Source organism: Ylistrum balloti, unplaced genomic scaffold (assembly GCF_031769215.1).
Source record: "Ylistrum balloti isolate Yb309-2 unplaced genomic scaffold, AGI_CSIRO_Ybal_v1 Utg370066, whole genome shotgun sequence".
Taxonomy (NCBI): Eukaryota; Metazoa; Mollusca; class Bivalvia; order Pectinida; family Pectinidae; genus Ylistrum; species Ylistrum balloti.
This window is the reverse complement of record NW_026782111.1, coordinates 1,725,279-1,743,056: the sequence shown is the minus strand read 5'-3', so window position 1 is coordinate 1,743,056 and position 17,778 is coordinate 1,725,279. Positions and strand designations below refer to the sequence as shown.

The 17,778-nt window shown below is 37.4% G+C and overlaps 1 protein-coding gene across 1 annotated transcript; it reads right to left on the bottom strand.

Annotated features, from left to right (window-relative positions):
• Positions 1–3,113: 3,113 nt before the first annotated feature.
• LOC132549608 (uncharacterized) lies at positions 3,114–14,068 on the bottom strand. Its single transcript, XM_060213554.1, has 4 exons — positions 14,036–14,068; positions 7,834–7,907; positions 6,039–6,247; positions 3,114–3,602 (listed from the first exon to the last, which is right to left on the bottom strand). Exons 1-4 carry the CDS (start codon positions 14,053–14,055, stop codon positions 3,375–3,377), a joined length of 531 nt encoding a protein of 176 aa, XP_060069537.1. The 5' UTR covers positions 14,056–14,068; the 3' UTR covers positions 3,114–3,374.
• Between the last annotated feature and the right edge of the window lie 3,710 nt (positions 14,069–17,778).

Sequence of the window (17,778 nt, the reverse complement as noted above, 5' to 3'; positions counted from 1 at the left end):
CCACAAGTAGTATGAACATAGTTTTTGTTTTGTCAAACATTACCATGTTTTTCCTTCCAGACGGAAATAAGTTTCGAAATTTGTTTCCTTGAATGAATACTAGCTGACTCTCTAAAGGTAGAAAAATGTCAAATTTTACTCACCTGTTTATGTTTTTATTTTGAACACAATTATTTCCAGAACACAACCTCACCAATTTTAACTCAGATTCCGCAATCCTTGTCAAGTATATTCGAAACTAGGTAACGCTTTCATTTAGAAACAAAGAAATAAAATCATTTTAAAATTGATGGAGAAGATAATGCAGTACGTTTCAACATGAACAATTTAATCAATTTAATTTAGGCGTTTTGTTCGTATGCACGTGCTTTTTCACACATGCTTTAATTTCCTTAAACACGTCCTTTTGTTGTGCTGTTCCCTGTGGTTCCATGACGATATTGTCCGTTAATTGTGATTGTGAGGAATGAATATTATGTGCGGACACATGTGTCCTGGTGATTCTCAAGTGCAGCAAAGTTTTGTTGCCGACGAAAAGACGCAAGGCGAAAAAGCAAATCAACGAAAAAACAAAACTCCGTGAAAGCTACACTGTAAAAGGCGAAACCCCGCCAAAACTAAGTAACGGAAATACGAAAAAATGTGCAACTGAAGTAAAAAGCCGACAAGCCGAGGTAAATAAACTGCAGTTGAAAGGTAAAGTATTGTTTTTTACACCTATTGGTGCCTTTTCGCTTCGGTGGATTTCGTCTGGTGTCTTTTTGCGGACAATGAAGCAGAAACAGACTTTCAGATTCAAAGCTACCATACAAGATCTCCCAGAGTGCATTGCGGTACCCTACATTACACCGCTCGTAATAGTGGTATATAGCTGTTACTGTTAAAGAACGACAACTCTGGTAGAGATAGAGCTACCATATTCAAGTCCTCCGCGACGTGCCACAAACGACTCACTTTCACACAGAAATGCTCTTTCAGAAATTGAATGGTCTATAGCGGCAAACAGAACACGCTTTTTAAAAGAAGTTTTATTCAAACTCAGATAAACTGTCTGACAGGATACACTACGTAAATGCACAATAACGGACACTGTCTTTTCAGTCTTTAATCATTAGAACACTTTGTCTTTTATCAAAATAGGGAAAGGGGGTGGGGGTGAACGGTACAAATGGTACATATCATTTTACAGTGTGAAATATAATTATGATACTCTCCAATAACGTTCCTACGAGGAAGAAAAACTACTTAAAACCCCAATATACGTAAAAATCACTATAAAAAAACAAACTTTATCTTATTTTCCGCATAATATATGTAACAAAACAAATACTTTCCTTTAATTAAAGAAAATAAAACTGACTGTTTTCAATTTAAATAAAAATTGAAAAAATCGGAAAATAAACAATGTGGGAACCACAATAATTCATACATTACCGCTCGTAGCGATGACATTGCGCATGCGCATATTCCGCGCGTGTGTAAACATGGCAGACACTGTACATGCGTTCACCAGTCGCTTCCTTTTTTTCCAATCATACATCAGGCCAGTTCTGAATTTTTACGTTATAATTGTGCGTCGTATCGTTTCTAAACTAATTATTCCTTCTAATAATTTCCCAAAAACTGAATGTTTATCACAGGAATACCTCAAGTCTACGACAAGACTTCGCAAACAATCTTTGTAAACAAAATCTTACCGTAGATATATCTGCATGTGCTTCCCCTATAAGTAGAAACCTCAACTCTCACGAGATCAGGTCATGAACTTTCCGACGTGGTTCGACAACAATCGTAATTTCGATGGCGGCGTGTTTAAAATGGAGTTGTGTTTACAAATAGCGAGTTTCAACTGCTCATATATCAATACTTTATGCACAAAGTCATGGTAACTATTGTTTGAATAACTTAATTCTAACTACATCTTAGAGAATATCTCAATAATTATGTGTGATTCTACACTAAATTTTTGGTGAATGTTACGTATATTGGGGCTTTAACGTAATCGTATATAAAACTTGAACATTTTCCTGTGTTTTTATTAATATCTGATAAAATAGAAAATCTTCAATCCATGATTTTATTTCAGTAATAATTTAACATTTTATCCTTTTTATTTATTCATTTATCTCATCTATGTATTTATCTAGATTTATTTGATAAACCAAGGAAACCCTGTGCATTATTAAGGCCCGATCATGAATTAACAATACAAACTGTACATATAATGTTATATAAAGTTGTCACATCTGTCGAGAATACATCTTCGTAGATTTGTTTTCAGAGATTTTTTTTCTTTGTCTTTTTTTAGCATTTCCTCTTTTAATTTTATCCACAGGTGAAAACAAAACTGATTCACTCTGAAAAGAAGTGTCAGAAGTTAACAGTGAAATGGACTTCAGGATTTGATTCCGAAAAAAGATGAGTTTTGTATATGGCAGAAAAAAACATGTTCAAACCGTTCACTGACAGATGGAAGAAATGGAATAGACATGTTGTCGGATTAGATCGTGTTTTATTGAAAAAAAGATTCGAGAGTGTTAAAAGTTCACTGAGGAGGTTGTCCAGTGTTTCGTGTAAAGTGAATTTGAGTATGTGTAATATGTGCATGTGTAGTTTGATGTTACGAAAATTGAATTTGTCAAAAATTTAATATTGTTTGGTTATCTGAAAGGAAATAATTTTTTTTTAATTTTTTCACTTTACACAAATCCGATATAATATTACAAAGTATTTTTTTAATAAAAATTATTGAATATTTGGAAACGAATTATCAGTCAGGAAGTTGGACTTTGAAAATATATGACGGAGTTGTTAACAACTACTTGAAATTTCTTCATTCTGCAGGCATATATCAAATACAAAATAAATGGGCATGACCTTATCAAATAAGATATCGCTGATGGCGTATTATACACTTCAAAGAAAATTAAAAGAAAATATAAAAGATTTTACCGAATTGAACCAATGAATGTCTTTGCCTTGTCAAAATGTCACTAAAACACAATCAATGTTATTTCTCAAGAGAAACTTAGAACGAGAAACACCAAATAAGATAAAAAAAATCTTAACAGAACAAAGGGCAATAACTCTTCGAAAAAAACATGTTGAGTAAAATTCAAAAACCAATAGTAAAAAATGTGCTTTAAAAACTGATGACGTAACATATCATATTAAAAGAGATAGGTTAAACATCGACAAAAAAAACTTCTAGACAAAAGGAAATATGTTGAAAATAACACTGAGTCATTACTCTAAACCAGGTTATGATTCACGCAGGATGCATGGACGAACCGGAAAAGGAAGTTGACTGTAAAAAATGACCATAATACGGACATGTCTGTAAATGATCCCCTTGATATGGCAGGTAGTATTACTTAGGACGTTACTAGCGCAATTTCATTTCTAATTTTCGTGACGGCTACGTCCTCGACCTTGTACTTCATTTCAACATCGTCGCCATCATCGGCATCGTCATCGTCTACATCGTCGTCATCATAATCGTCGGGATACGGATTGATGGCTTGAAGCATTTTCAATACCTGCTCTGCAGTTGGGCGTTTCAGTGGATTAGCATTTGTACATTTCTGTGCGACGTCACGTAGCTGAAAGCGATTTTTAAATTATTTTAACACCCTCTTAGTTTCATTGCACTTAATGTTCAAAGTACTCATGTATTCCTCATTGCTATATAAAGTTTACTTTTAATAAATAACAGTGCCAAAACAGCACGGACGACCGTAGGACGCCGGACAAAAGGTGATCGCAATAGGTCACTTGAGACTGTCTCAGATGATCTAATAATTAAAACATATAAATACTTATTTGATAATCATTGGTACAATAAGTGTGAATCAGAAATACCTGTGTGTCAAAAGTATTAATGCTCTTTATAAAATTACGTTTCGAAAAAACTAAAGGTGTCGAGGACACTCAAAGACCTTGTGTATGATGTGTATTGAAATGGGAGAGGGTTCCAATAAGTTGTAATAACTTGTGTCCAATTTCCTTGTTCAAATTTATTTTGGCAATAAAATATGTTTAAACATTGAAATGAAGGAAATGATATATCGATACGGCATGGCATATAATCTTGGGTGATTGATCACGCTGATTATATACACTTCATATGAAGGTTCACGACACAGTCATGATGAGATCTTCATATGATCAATATGGTGGATGAGGGTGATTAAAGAGGTGATATCTAATCATGTCCAGTCAAGTGTGCCTCTGAAATATTCACCTTCTGCAGTGAAGTGAACGGCTATTGGCCACTGAACATTTATAGTAGTGCACTCTCATAAATCCGTAGAATAAGCTTTGTTAACATGGGGATGGATTGAGATTTCAACATCGATGATCAGTTATTATAACTAGCTACTGACAACCGACTAAGTATTTGCTTCTTCACCAAAACTACTTTTAAGTACCTCTCACAATATTCCATCCGTTCATAGCTTGTTTAAGCACTGCACGTTATTTATATACAAAGTGTATATTTTTAACTGATACTAAAAGTTGTAGAAGTTGAGGGCAGACATGGTCACCTTTCTAGTCTTGGGTAGTTGGAATTTCTCTTTAATCTAGTGGTAGAGTGCCTGGCTAGAGACTTAAGGATCACTATAGTCTCAACAGAATCATCAGTATTGGTGGAGATTAAAACCACGAAGAAGAATTCAAGCTATAGGCCAAATTTAAACCCCAACAGCAAGGGACTGCGGTTTTCCTTACTCCTTCCAATCTGTATATATTAATAATTTGCATCAAAATCCAAGAAGATCTAAGCATTTACATTTCTAAGTTAAGATATAAACCAATTATGCCTTCAATGTCCAGATACAATCAACAACGACTACATAATAGGTTTCACTTCAACGGAAAACGAGTTGATACATCCTTGCTCACGATGGTACATAGTACACATGCGAAATTAAGGCAAGAACGTAAAGAGTAAATCACAAGACAGAAATAACATTAAAAAAACAAGTATTTTAGCTGTCCAAGCGTTTAAACATTTTTTCATGATATGCTGTTAGAACAAGCAAACAGCATTGTGCCGATATTGAAATAAGTACGAGCCTTTATTAGCACCAATTCGATGACGTAATCTAAAGATGCTTTGTTCACATCTACGAAGGTTGCCGACTGCAATTTATTTCTTTAAGCAATATATTTCCCATACCTTTGATCGTTTTCTCGTCCATGTATACGAACAGAGTCTAAGCTGAACAACAGAATTTGTCATAAAAAAGTTTACTCTATGCTATAGTCAGTGTTGTTTCGTATTTAAGTTTTTATAAACTTTTCAGTTTATTTATTGTTATCATAACATTTTCAAAAGATAAACATATTTCACACGTCTTTTTGATAAATCGCGTTAGAAACTCGATCTTGGAGACAGTGGTACCAGGGACTTAAATATTGATGGAAATTCCGCGATGGTAGGTCTACCGAGACGAAATTAAAAGACAAATTTTCGGTTTTAGAAATATGTCAGAAAATAGTTACCAAAAAATCTTCCAAAAAATCATTTAAAATATTTCAACATCTTCTTAGTTAAGTCGTGGAATTAAGACCTTACCACAAAATATCTAGAGTGTGAGAAATTTCGAAAGCATTGACAAGGGAGATAAATCGAATAGTGTAGAGGATGTACTTTTTCTTCCAGGATCATCCATAGTAATATCTGTACAAAATAGTTCTAAGCTGTCATATAAAACACAACATCTTATAACAATTTTGTGTTTTCTTTTTATATCTAACTTATATACATGTATTTATAAAATAACAGCATCAATCACTTCGTGAACTAATTTCTAAACACATGTTATATCACTTTTTGCGGAGGTATATCTGCGTTGCTAGGTCTTTTTGTAGTGTAAACTTCGGTCCTAACAAGCAAACAGCTGACCCGGGTGATAATTATAGACGCTGAGAGAGTAGAAAGGAATTGATACTGATGAACCTATTCAATAGCAATGCCTTTTCCTAAATAGTCTCGATTTTTTGTAAATACTGAACAGTATAATCATACATACCACAGATAGCATCTTTTCCTCCTGGGTAGTGAGTGTTTCCATACCCTGGATGTTGCTGGCCTTTTTTTCACTGGTGCTGGAGGACGGTATGACTGATGAAGCTGCTGGAGTTGTTTTACCTGTTATACCGCCTTTCTTGGATCCCTCTGTCGACTCGACTGCCACCTCGATTCTGTCAATGTCCGGTTCAAATCCAACATTCACGTTGTCTGAGGAGTACAAATATATTTATTATTCGCTAGTGTTCTCCCTGTCTTTATGGCAGATAGTGTAGAGCAAATGTTCTCCCTGTCTTTATGGCAGATAGTGAAGAGCAAATGTTCTTTCTGGGGGGTAGTGTGCAGCAAATGTTCTCTATGTGGGATAGTGTATAGCAAGTGTTCTCTATGTGGGATAGTGTACAGCAAGTATTCTCTATGTGGGATAGTGTACAGCAAGTGTTCTCTATGTGAGATAGAGTACAGCAAGTGTTCTCTATATGGGATAGTGTACAGCAAGTGTTCTCTATGTGAGATAGTGTACAGTAAGTGGCGGATCGTGTTTTTTGTTTACCTGTTGTTTGAACTTTCTGACTGTCTACCTGTTGTTTAAACATTCTGACTGTCTACCTGTTGTTTGTACATTCTGACTGTCTACCTGTTGTTTAAACATTCTGACTGTCTGCCTGTTGTTTGTACATTCTGACTGTTTACCTGTTGTTTGAACTTTCTGACTGTGTACCTGTTGTTTAAACATTCTGACTGTCTAGCTGTTGTTTAAACATTCTGACTGTTTACCTGTTGTTTGAACATTCTGACTGTTTACCTGTTGTTTGAACATTCTGACTGTCTACCTGTTGTTTGTACATTCTGACTGTTTACCTGTTGTTTAAACATTCTGACTGTCTACATACTGTTTACCTGTTGTTTAAACATTCTGACTGTCTACCTGTTGTTTAAACATTCTGCCTGTCTACCTGTTGTTTAAACATTCTGACTGTTTACCTGTTGTTTGAACATTCTGACTGTTTACCTGTTGTTTGAACATTCTGACTGTCTACCTGTTGTTTGTACATTCTGACTGTTTACCTGTTGTTTAAACATTCTGACTCTCTACCTGTTGTTTGTACATTCTGACTGTTTACCTGTTGTTTAAACATTCTGACTGTTTACCTGTGGTTTAAACATTCTGACTGTCTACCTGTTGTTTAAACATTCTGACTGTTTACCTGTTGTTTAAACATTCTGACTGTCTACCTGTTGTTTAAACATTCTGACTGTTTACCTGTTGTTTAAACATTCTGACTGTCTACCTGTTGTTTGTACATTCTGACTGTTTACCTGTTGTTTAAACATTCTGACTGTCTAGCTGTTGTTTAAACATTCTGCCTGTCTACCTGTTGTTTAAACATTCTGACTGTCTACCTGTTGTTTGTACATTCTGACTGTTTACCTGTTGTTTAAACATTCTGACTGTCTACCTGTTGTTTAAACATTCTGACTGTGTACCTGTTGTTTAAACATTTTGACGGTCTACCTGTTGTTTGTACATTCTGACTGTTTACCTGTTGTTTAAACATACTGACTGTCTACCTGATGTTTAAACATTCTGACTGTCTACCTGTTGTTTGTACATTCTGACTGTTAACCTGTTGTTTAAACATTCTGACTGTCTACCTGTTGTTTAAACATTCTGACTGTTTACGTGTTGTTTGAACATTCTGACTGTTTACCTGTTGTTTGAACATTCTGACTGTTTACCTGTTGTTTGAAAATTTTGTTTGTTTACCTGTAATTTGATCATTCTAGTTATTTACCTGTTCTATCTGTTGCTTTATTTTCACTTTGATCCTCTGCCACAACCTCCTGGTAATCTGGCGGTATTTCCTGACTGAAATATAGTGAAATATTACTTTTAAAATTTAACGAGATAACTAAATATGTTTGCAATCATAATATACGAAAAAACATCGTTATTTTGAATACCATAGCGAGTGTAGTTCTTCCTTTTCAAAATAATATCTACAAAAAGAGAGAACTCTTGTTTACAAATGAGACAACAGATTAGTTTCGTATTTACAAATTGGTCCAGACAGCTTCATAAAGATCGATATCCTAACAGGACGTGTGATTTGTGATCGATAGCCACGTGATCCCGTTGTTAATTGCAGCACATCCGGAAATAGTATGATAGCAGAGAACACTCTGGTATAGAACTTTGATATAATTATACATTTGGGAGCAGCTGTTCATTGTGTAGGGAACTCTATTTACATATCTGGTGTTGTTTTGTATGATGTCCAATAACCCGTTGTATTTCACAACCAGTTTTCATCATAGCACACATATAATAGTAATTCTTATATATTCTGTTTGATATAAAGCTGTTAAATGTCGTGTTGATGTAGCAGAGAAGTACCCCCACAGGCCATGTAATCACCGTAATTTACACAACAATATACATGATTTGTTACTTCACCGGTTGGTTTTCCATTCCATTTATCAATTATCATGGGAAAATTATACGACAGGGATTATAAATATCGACATTTAGGATGACTAAGGGTACATCGAGTGCAATATTACTTGTATATATGCATAACAGTCATTAGTCAACTGTATATAAACAATGAACATTATACCGAGGTTTTATTGTACAAATAAGCGAGGGACATTATACCGAGGTTTTATTGTACAAATAAACGAGGGACATTATACCGAGGTTTTACTGTACAAATAAACGAGGGACATTATACCGAGGTTTTATTGTACAAATAAACGCGGGACATTATACCGAGGTTTTATTGTACAAATAAACGAGGGACATTATACCGAGGTTTTATTGTACAAATAAACGAGGGACTTTTTACCGAGGTTTTATTGTACAAATAAACGCGGGACATTATACCGAGGTTTTACCTTACAAATAAACATGATGCCGTTGTTTTACTACGTTGTTTGACTACTTTTATACAAGGTGTATTAATTGAAATTCATTTAATTTACGTTGATACAAATACACATTATAACTGTAAACTATCACTGTATATCATGTTTATAAATATGGTATTATGTTGTATGCTATATAGTGTAGTTTTAATTTGTATGTATGTTATTCTTTATTATACGTGGTGGGTCCATTCAAGTTTTATATCAATTTGTGATGTGATTAGTTCTTATGTACACGTTCATTTCCAGGTTCATTTATATGCATAACTGACGTCATCTTGCTATATCAATTAGGGGAGGTCACGTGACCATCACTGATCAATGGTCAGTTCAATAGGGGACGGTAAGCAGCAGTTTGTTTGGAGAAATTGATGAGGCAGCAGGCCATTTCTTCACGACAAACTCATATTTTCACGACAAACTGCTTCGCGACAAAATGGTTCCTTTCTCGAGAGTGTCTATTAAACACACGTCTGAGACTTCTGACAGGCGGGGAGAACTTATTTATTTGGTGATCTATAAACTTGGAGGAACTTTTGTTCTCGTGTGCTGCTGGGAACCCCCTGTGAGTGATGTATACCCTTATTGGCGGGGTTATCGATCAAGTGTTTATTTCGTCGTGTTTTATCTACTGGGATCTATACTACTTCATGATGACGATGCCCACTTTATAACATCGCAACGTGTTTACTGGACCGACGTTTTATCATCCAATTTGGGTGTAATTAGGTCTACAAGCTACACTGTGTTGTAGAATGGGTCCTAAACAAAGGACGAGGCATAGCTCTCGGTCAACGCCTTATGACCTGATTATGCCGGGAAACTGGACTACAGCTAAACTAAACCACTCTTATTTCAATGTACAAAAGGCACGCACGAACAACAGGGCTGGTGCCAACGAGCACGATCATTCGACCGTGACGGAGACAGACGATCAGGCACCTGGGCGGATACGTAAATATATCGCTCCCAGAATGCACCATGCGACACAAACAAAAAAGATCGCGTCTTGTCGACCATTTCCCAGTTCACCGACACTATCTCAGCCCAGTTGGCGGATTCGTTGTCCAATATCCGTCAGGAAATGCAGACTCTGCAGGACAGAATTCATACAATTGAAAGCAGGCCGCTTCCAGCTGCCTCAGCAGGATGTTCAGTTCAAGTAGTTAGAGATGCGAACTTGCCACATGTGATACAGGGTCAACACCACATTACAAACCGTGATGGTTCCAGCTCTGATGTGGGGAATCAACTGTACATTACCAACGATCATCAGGTTGGTCCCAGATTTACCCTGCAGACTGCGATTGCCGCCCGCTCATCTCAGACGTCCGAGATATCGCCGATTGCTAATATGGGTACACATTCTTTCGTCAGGACCCAACATGGTTACCCTGCGGAGTCCCTGCCATTCGTAGAGGTTATATCGCCAACCCTACGTCGTCACATCGTCGAAGGTAAGGACATAAATTTCGCTGTCCTGTTAATACCATACTTCACAGGCCCTCATAATTCGGGGAGCGGGACTGCAGAATCATAACCGGACCCCAGACTTCAGAGAAACCTAACGATCGGCGAATCTATTCAGGCCTTCGGCATTTCTAAGAATATCATGTGTCAAGCTTTTCCATCTAGGAGGGAGGCATTAGACATATACGAGAGGGATATCATTGATATGGCCTCTAGGTATGGGAGTAATGGATTCTACGAATATCACAAACAATTTAGTGCCAAAGCAGCAGCGTATCTCACTAACAAGAATATTAGAGTAGACTGGTCAATCAGGAACAATGCGTTGTTATGTAATATCTTCACTAACCTTAAACCCATCAGCTGCAATATATGTAACACCGCCAGCCACAAAGCCGGTTTTTGCCCTCAGTTGTCGACTGAAACCCAACAACAACGATACACCAACAGCAACACAAACATGGACAAGCACGGCAGGTTTAAAACATACATCAAGGAAAGGAAATTCGCAATAATTTCACCGACAGGGGGTGTAGAAGATTTCATTGTAGCAACTTGCGTGTATGTTTGATATGCCAAAAAGATCATGCTAAAAGAGACTGTTCTCAGGTCACCGGTTCAAAAACCAACTCAGCCCCCAGAACCTCCACAAGCGGGGAAATCAATAGGGGGCTCCCCACAGTGCTTACACCTATCAACATTGACAAGTTAGAGTTGGAACTGTCCTCTCATCCAGATAAGAGTTTTGTGGCTTATTTCATAGATCTGCTAGGACAGCCAGACATGGTGCAGGAATTAATAGACACAGAGCTGAAGAAAGGGTTTTTAGCTGGGCCCTTTGAGACCATACCTTTCCCAGTTTATAGAATCAATCCCATCGGTATTATTATTATTCTCTTTATTGCCTCCAAAATGAAGAGTACAGAGAGTATAGAACATGGATAGAAAACATTTGATAGTATAAATACATGATAAATAGTATATACATGTATATATAGGTGCACATGCACGTGAAACATCAAATTGATAAATTATCATAGAGTATATATGGAAGAGTTTACATATACATAGTAAGTTATAGTTTTAATTCCACATGTCAAGTGTATGTCATAGCTGAGGTATAGCTGAGGGAAAATAGTATAAAAAGAAGATATTTATTGTGGATTTGTCAGCTCCACGACAAAAATAACCCCAGCTTGAATGACCATATTGATAAAATGAATATTCATTACAATATGTAACTTTTGACTACGCTATTAGTATTATCAAATTTTTAGGACAACATAGCTGGCTGTGTAAAACAAACATCTCCAATGCTTTCAAACTGTTACCAATTCATCCATCTTTATGGCCTTTTCACGGGATTATGTGGGGTCACAATTATTATTTTTATACAAGACTAGTTTTTGGAGGCAGATCCAGCCCTAAAATCTCTGACACCTTGTCGACTGCTATTTGTTGGATTTTAAATAACAGATATCATATCCCTCATGTGCTGCACCTCTTGGATGACCTTTTAACTGTTGACTGAGGATACTGTAGTCAAACTTTTGGAGGTTTTTCGATACACTTAATATTCCTATCGCGAAGCACAAAACTTGGGGACTTGCTACAGATCTGGAAATTGATGAGGCAGCAGGCCATTTCTTCACGCCAAACCCTCCATCCAGCCCCACTCACCCCCAATTGTATTAATTTTCGTATTATATATATATATCTGCAATGTACATACCAATTCTCTAAGTTCTCTGTAACATGCTGTTCACATCACAGACACAGTGCCTTCATTCCGTAACACAATACATACATTATTTCTGTTACGGGGTGTCATGTCACTGATTCTGCGTCTTGTTAATCTACATCGTCAGATCATGCATAAATCAAGTTGTCTTACATGCTGTGCGCACCACAGGTTCAGTGGCTTAATTCTGTATTTCAGGTCTAGTCACAGCACAGATCAACACATCAAGCCGTCAACCTGCTGTCTTATCACAGATTCAGTGGCTGTTTTCATTATCACAGCACAGATCAACACATCAAGCCGTCTTACCTGCTGTTCATTATCACAGATTCAGTGGCTTAATTCTGTATTTCAGGTCTAGTCACAGCACAGATCAACACATCAAGCCGTCTTACCTGCTGTTCATTATCACAGGTTCAGTGGCTTATTTCCTTATTCCAGGTTCAAGTTTAGACACAGTTCATAGCATCAATGATACAAGCCGCTTTACCTGCTGTCCATATGACAGGTTCAGTTGCTTATTACTGTATTTCAGGGTCAGTGTTAGTCAAAGTTCATAGCATTAGTACTTCAAGCCGTCTTACCTGCTGTGCTCTTTACAGGTTCAGTGGCGTGGATCCGCTCTTAAAATTCATGTCGTGGTCACAATTCATATCTTTAGTTTATTTCCCCGTCTTACCTGTTGCGTTTCACCGGTTCAGGGGAATGAATCTCCAAATTCCAGAGTCAGATGGTTACAGAAATGTACTGTTAGAACTTCTTCCTGTCTAACCTATTAGGTCTTCCCTTTCTATCAGAATTACTTCAACAGACAGTATAGTATGATCAGGTATGATTTCTTGGTTATACGCATAATAATTATAACTAATTCAATTGAAAGCAGTCTATTATAAGTGAAGGATGTCGGGAGTAAGACACATCTTGTGTTGATTTCCTTTAATTAAGAATCTGAATGTCATTTTAATTTGGTGTGACGTTCAGCACAATTATTTATACTTTATGTGGTTTTCTTTTTTCCATGTGTATAGTACTAGTGAAGTTGATTTCTGATTGTTTTGCATGACTATTTCATTATGTTTGGGCTACCTGTTTGTTTGTTATCAAACTTTTTTTACCCCAGTTCAGATATAGTTATTACAGTTATGAATCTCAATTTATTTAATGTATTCAGTATTCAATATTAACCTGGTGGTTTATCTGACATTTCATTTAAGTAGCATATACCTGTTGGCCTCACCTGGCCACGGATACACAGCCACAACATGCTGGGCTCACCCACTGTGTATGTCTACCAGGAATTTTCAGTCATTTTAAATGTCTATGAAATAAACATGCAGAGTAGCCCCTAAGATTGCCAAAGTTTGTAATGCGAGTCTGGTACCCGTTATTGATTGTGTAGTTATAAGAGATAAGTTTTACAACACAAAAAATCCCTTACTTGAGCATTTGTGTTATTTGTATAAACTACGAGGTATTGTGTAAATCAACGATGTGTATCACTGTTTTACTGTAGATTAATATCATGCATTACATCGAGGTTTTACTGTAAATAAACAAGGTGTATTACATTAAGGTTTTACTGTTAATTGATAACATGTATTACATCGAGGTTTTACTGTAAATAAACAAGGTATATTACATCGAGGTTTTACTGTTAATTGATAACATGTAATACATCGAGGTTTTACTGTAAATCAAGAAGGATATTAATAATTCTCTTTTTATCTTTAAATAGAACCGAGTCATCATCAAAACTTTGTATGTATGTATGTGTGCGTATATATATAAACTGTACCTATACATTGTTTAATAAATTGTTTTTACTGGTCACAATAATTCTGTAGTAAATCAACACTTACATGTGTGGTTCTACGGACATTCTCAGACCGGAGCTGTTTCTGCTGCTGCTGCTGCTGCTGCTGTCGCTGCTATGGGGACAATGCTTTGTGTGTGTTGACTTGATGAGGTCGATTAAATCGTCCCTGTGGACTGTTTTTAATCGCTCTTCATCGCAGAATATACAGAGTGACATTTAAAGTGATTTAGGGCAGTAATAACGACAGTGTTCAAGTGTCGTACACCATCATATCAACGTTATACATCATGTAAATATAACAATTTTAAGAAATAAAGGATGTTTGTTTGTTTTGGTTGTTTGACTGAGTCGGATTTGGTTTCCTTAACGGAAGATGTAATAGATGCACCATGCACTTCGGTAAATGTTCTTCCTCTGCAGCACAGTTCTCCAATAATTGTCATAAAGTTTCTCGGAAGTTTCCTCAAAATTTTCATGACTTGCAGTTTCAACGCATGTTTCCACGGAGTTCCACAAAGGTTTCAAACCCGTCTCTCCGTTGGCCCCATTAACAGTTTCCAGATTCCCTAACATTTTCACTAAACAGTTTATTTGCCGTTTCCCCCAACAATTTCCTCGTGGTTTCCAAATACTTCATCTTTACCTTCCAAACACCTTCATACTTTACCCCAAGATACTCCGATAGTCCACATCCCCCCTTCACTTTTCCCATAAGATTCCCGGAGCTTCACCACATGGTTTCCCAAAAGTAATCCTAATGTTTCTTTATGCAAACCTGGATCATTAAACACCATACCAACGTGGAATGTTTAACGGTATAAATACAATTTTACTGTATAAACACTTACTCACGCAGCGTATTCCCTTTTCGTAATCTATAATCTCCCTCCATCATATATATGTTACCTACGTATTGATCTATAGGAGATCGATAAAACTAATAGACATTGTTATTCTTCCCTTGTCACAAGGCTATCTGTTCGATATTTACAGACGTTCTGACAGAAACAATACTACATGACAAACAAGCACGTATTCCTTTAAAGCAATGGCATTTGTCAAAATCAATCGACATATGTGTGTCCCCGATAGTCTTGGTACAGTTGATAGCCCGTATCAACATTAGCAATAAGAGGAAAACCAATTTCCTCTTTAATTCCCTCTATACAAAGACGACGAAATTGATAAGGAAATATGCATCATTCGGTTGTATCATTTTTCTGTATTACATATCTCGATAGCTTTGTTCTCGATCCTACAGCGAAGGTATCGACAATACACAGATGTGGTGGTATTATTTTTCTGTATTACATATCTCGATAGCTTTGTTCTCGATCCTACAGCGAAGGTATCGACAATACACAGATGTGGTTGTATTATTTTTCAATAAGCCATAAAGACTTTGTGGTGGACAGATTTAACAATGACGAGGAAATGATGGTAATGATGAATGGTAACGGTATTTATATGAATGTAACAACATGATGATCACTGTACATTCACTGTAGTAAGACCCGAATACAGGCTCACACTAGCCTTTCTCGGACAAAAGTGTTAAATTGTAAATCAAGGACGTTGAAAACATAATTCGAGTTACATATATCAACCTCTTTTAATTTACCTATCATTTAAATTTTACTATGCATGTTATTGCCTATGCTGTTTATGCTAAACCGTTCATCTTGAATACATGTCATTGGTCTTGGCGCTGTCCTGTATCAGGAACAATATGGTGCGGAGAGGGTAAACGCGTATGCCAGCCGTGGTTTAAGACCAAATGAGAGAAAAAACCTGCTCATAAGTTTTGAGCTCTCACGTCGTCTGTGACCGACAAGTTCCATGATGACCATTAATGGTAACACTTTCAAGGTTGTCATTGGTAACAACTCACTGGGCATAGATGGGTTGCCGCTGTTGCAAATTATAACTGCACCCTATTGTATCGCCCTAGGAAACTTAACACAGATGCTGATGTTCTCTCTCGTATTTCGGTGATGTTGTTTAGGCTGTATGTCAGTCGCTCAGCTGGTGGATAGTGTGTCGGACGGGTCTGTGTCTCATTTGGCCAATGATGACAAGGATTCGGTCGATGCGTTTCCGTCAATGGATAGGAGAGTACAACAACAGAAGGAAAATGACATAGCGCGGGTTATTGACCTGCTCAGAACCGGTTTTTCTCCCAGGGGGAAAGTCTAAAGGTGGAAACTCTATACGTCCAGGAGATATATCGCACGTTGAACAAGCTGTGTTTACCTGATGGTGTACTATATCGAACCGCTTCTCTGGACAGTCAAAAGGTTAACCAGCTGGTGCTGCCAAAACAGTGTCATTTCCTTGCTCTTAAGAGTGTTCATGATGACACTAGTCATCAGAGGAAAGAAAAAAAAACCACTTTGGTTGGCAAGGCAATGGTTCTACTGGCTAGGACTTTAGAATGATGTAAACTAGAAAGTTGAAACTTGTGGGTATTGCATTCGACGAAAATCACCAGCTGAGTCTGTTGCTGAGCTAATTCTCATCACTTCAACCATCCGATGGAGTTGGTCTTATAGACTTTCTCACATTAGACAAGTGCAATGGAGGATAGAGGATATTCTGGTGATCACAGATCACATTACCAAGTATGCCCAGGAGATACCATGTCGTAACCAGATGGCACGGACCACTGCGAAAGCTTTATATGAGATTGTTCACTATAGCTTCCCAGAGTGGCTACATAGTGACGTGAGAATTCCAGAACTTTCCTGTATCACCAAATGAGAAATGGTTCAGTAGAAAGTTTTAACTAGATCCTTCTCAGGATGCTTGGCACACTAGATGAGGCTAAGAAAGCTGATTGGAAATCGTATATTGCTCCACTGGTCCAGGCCTACAAGACGGCCAAAAGTGATGTTACTGCGAACTAGGATGGAGTTCGCCTATAGGACTGCACAGAATGAGGCTACTAAGAGGCTAAACAGAATAAAGATCGGTATGATCGATCGGTGCGGAACTCTTAAGCTGGAGATTAGAGACCGAGTTCTGATAAGAAACGTAGGTCTAAACGGCAAACTTAAACTGACTGACAGGTGGGAACGGGAACCCTATTTGGTGGTAAATATCCTCAACAGTGAAATCCTTGTGTATGAGGTGAAATACGAATCGGGCAAACGTCGTAACCGAACATTGCACCGTAACATGTTGCTTCCCTTAAATTTCATCCCTATGGAAGACCCTGACTTTCCAAACCGTAAGGTTAGGCCTATGAAGTCTGCCGCTGTTCTATAGGCTACGCCAAATCCAGCATCATCAGAGTCCAACTCTCGGAATCGGAATCTGATGTCTCTGTACTTTCACCAACGCGTCCCAGAAAACTGCAAAGATAACCCAAAACCGCACATGCGAATACCTGAACCTGACTGTTTGGAGCATCTCAAAGTTGTGACGGAAAATGAGTTAGATCAGAGCTCATGTTTGGCAGACTACACTAGTCTGACAAGTTACTTACTTGAAGAATAGAAAATATAACCAGGGTGACAGTCATGTAATCGATGGGGTCCATGACCTTGACATTTCAGAGGTCGTGGAAGAAGATTAGTGCGGCCCAGAAAACCACCTGACAGTTACGCTCAGTGAGTTTATCCTCCGCAGTACTCCTCACTGAATCTAGATCTGTAGTAAACAAGACCGAGTCAGTATTTGTGCATTCTTTCATTGGAAGACCGTTTTATTTTCCGTACTCATGCAAGCTCAAATGTCATAGTGCTGGTAGGGACTGGCCCGACCACATGACTAGTGATCAGTATT

Excerpts from the sequence above, each read along its gene's own strand:
- LOC132549608 (XM_060213554.1), bottom strand. The coding sequence starts at position 14,055 with ATGTCCGTAGAACCACACAT. Across the intron at positions 6,248-7,833 it reads TAAAGCAACAGATAGAACAG|ACAACGTGAATGTTGGATTT; the intron begins GTAAATAACTAG and ends TGTACTCCTCAG. Across the intron at positions 3,603-6,038 it reads AGGAAAAGATGCTATCTGTG|CTACGTGACGTCGCACAGAA; the intron begins GTATGTATGATT and ends AATCGCTTTCAG.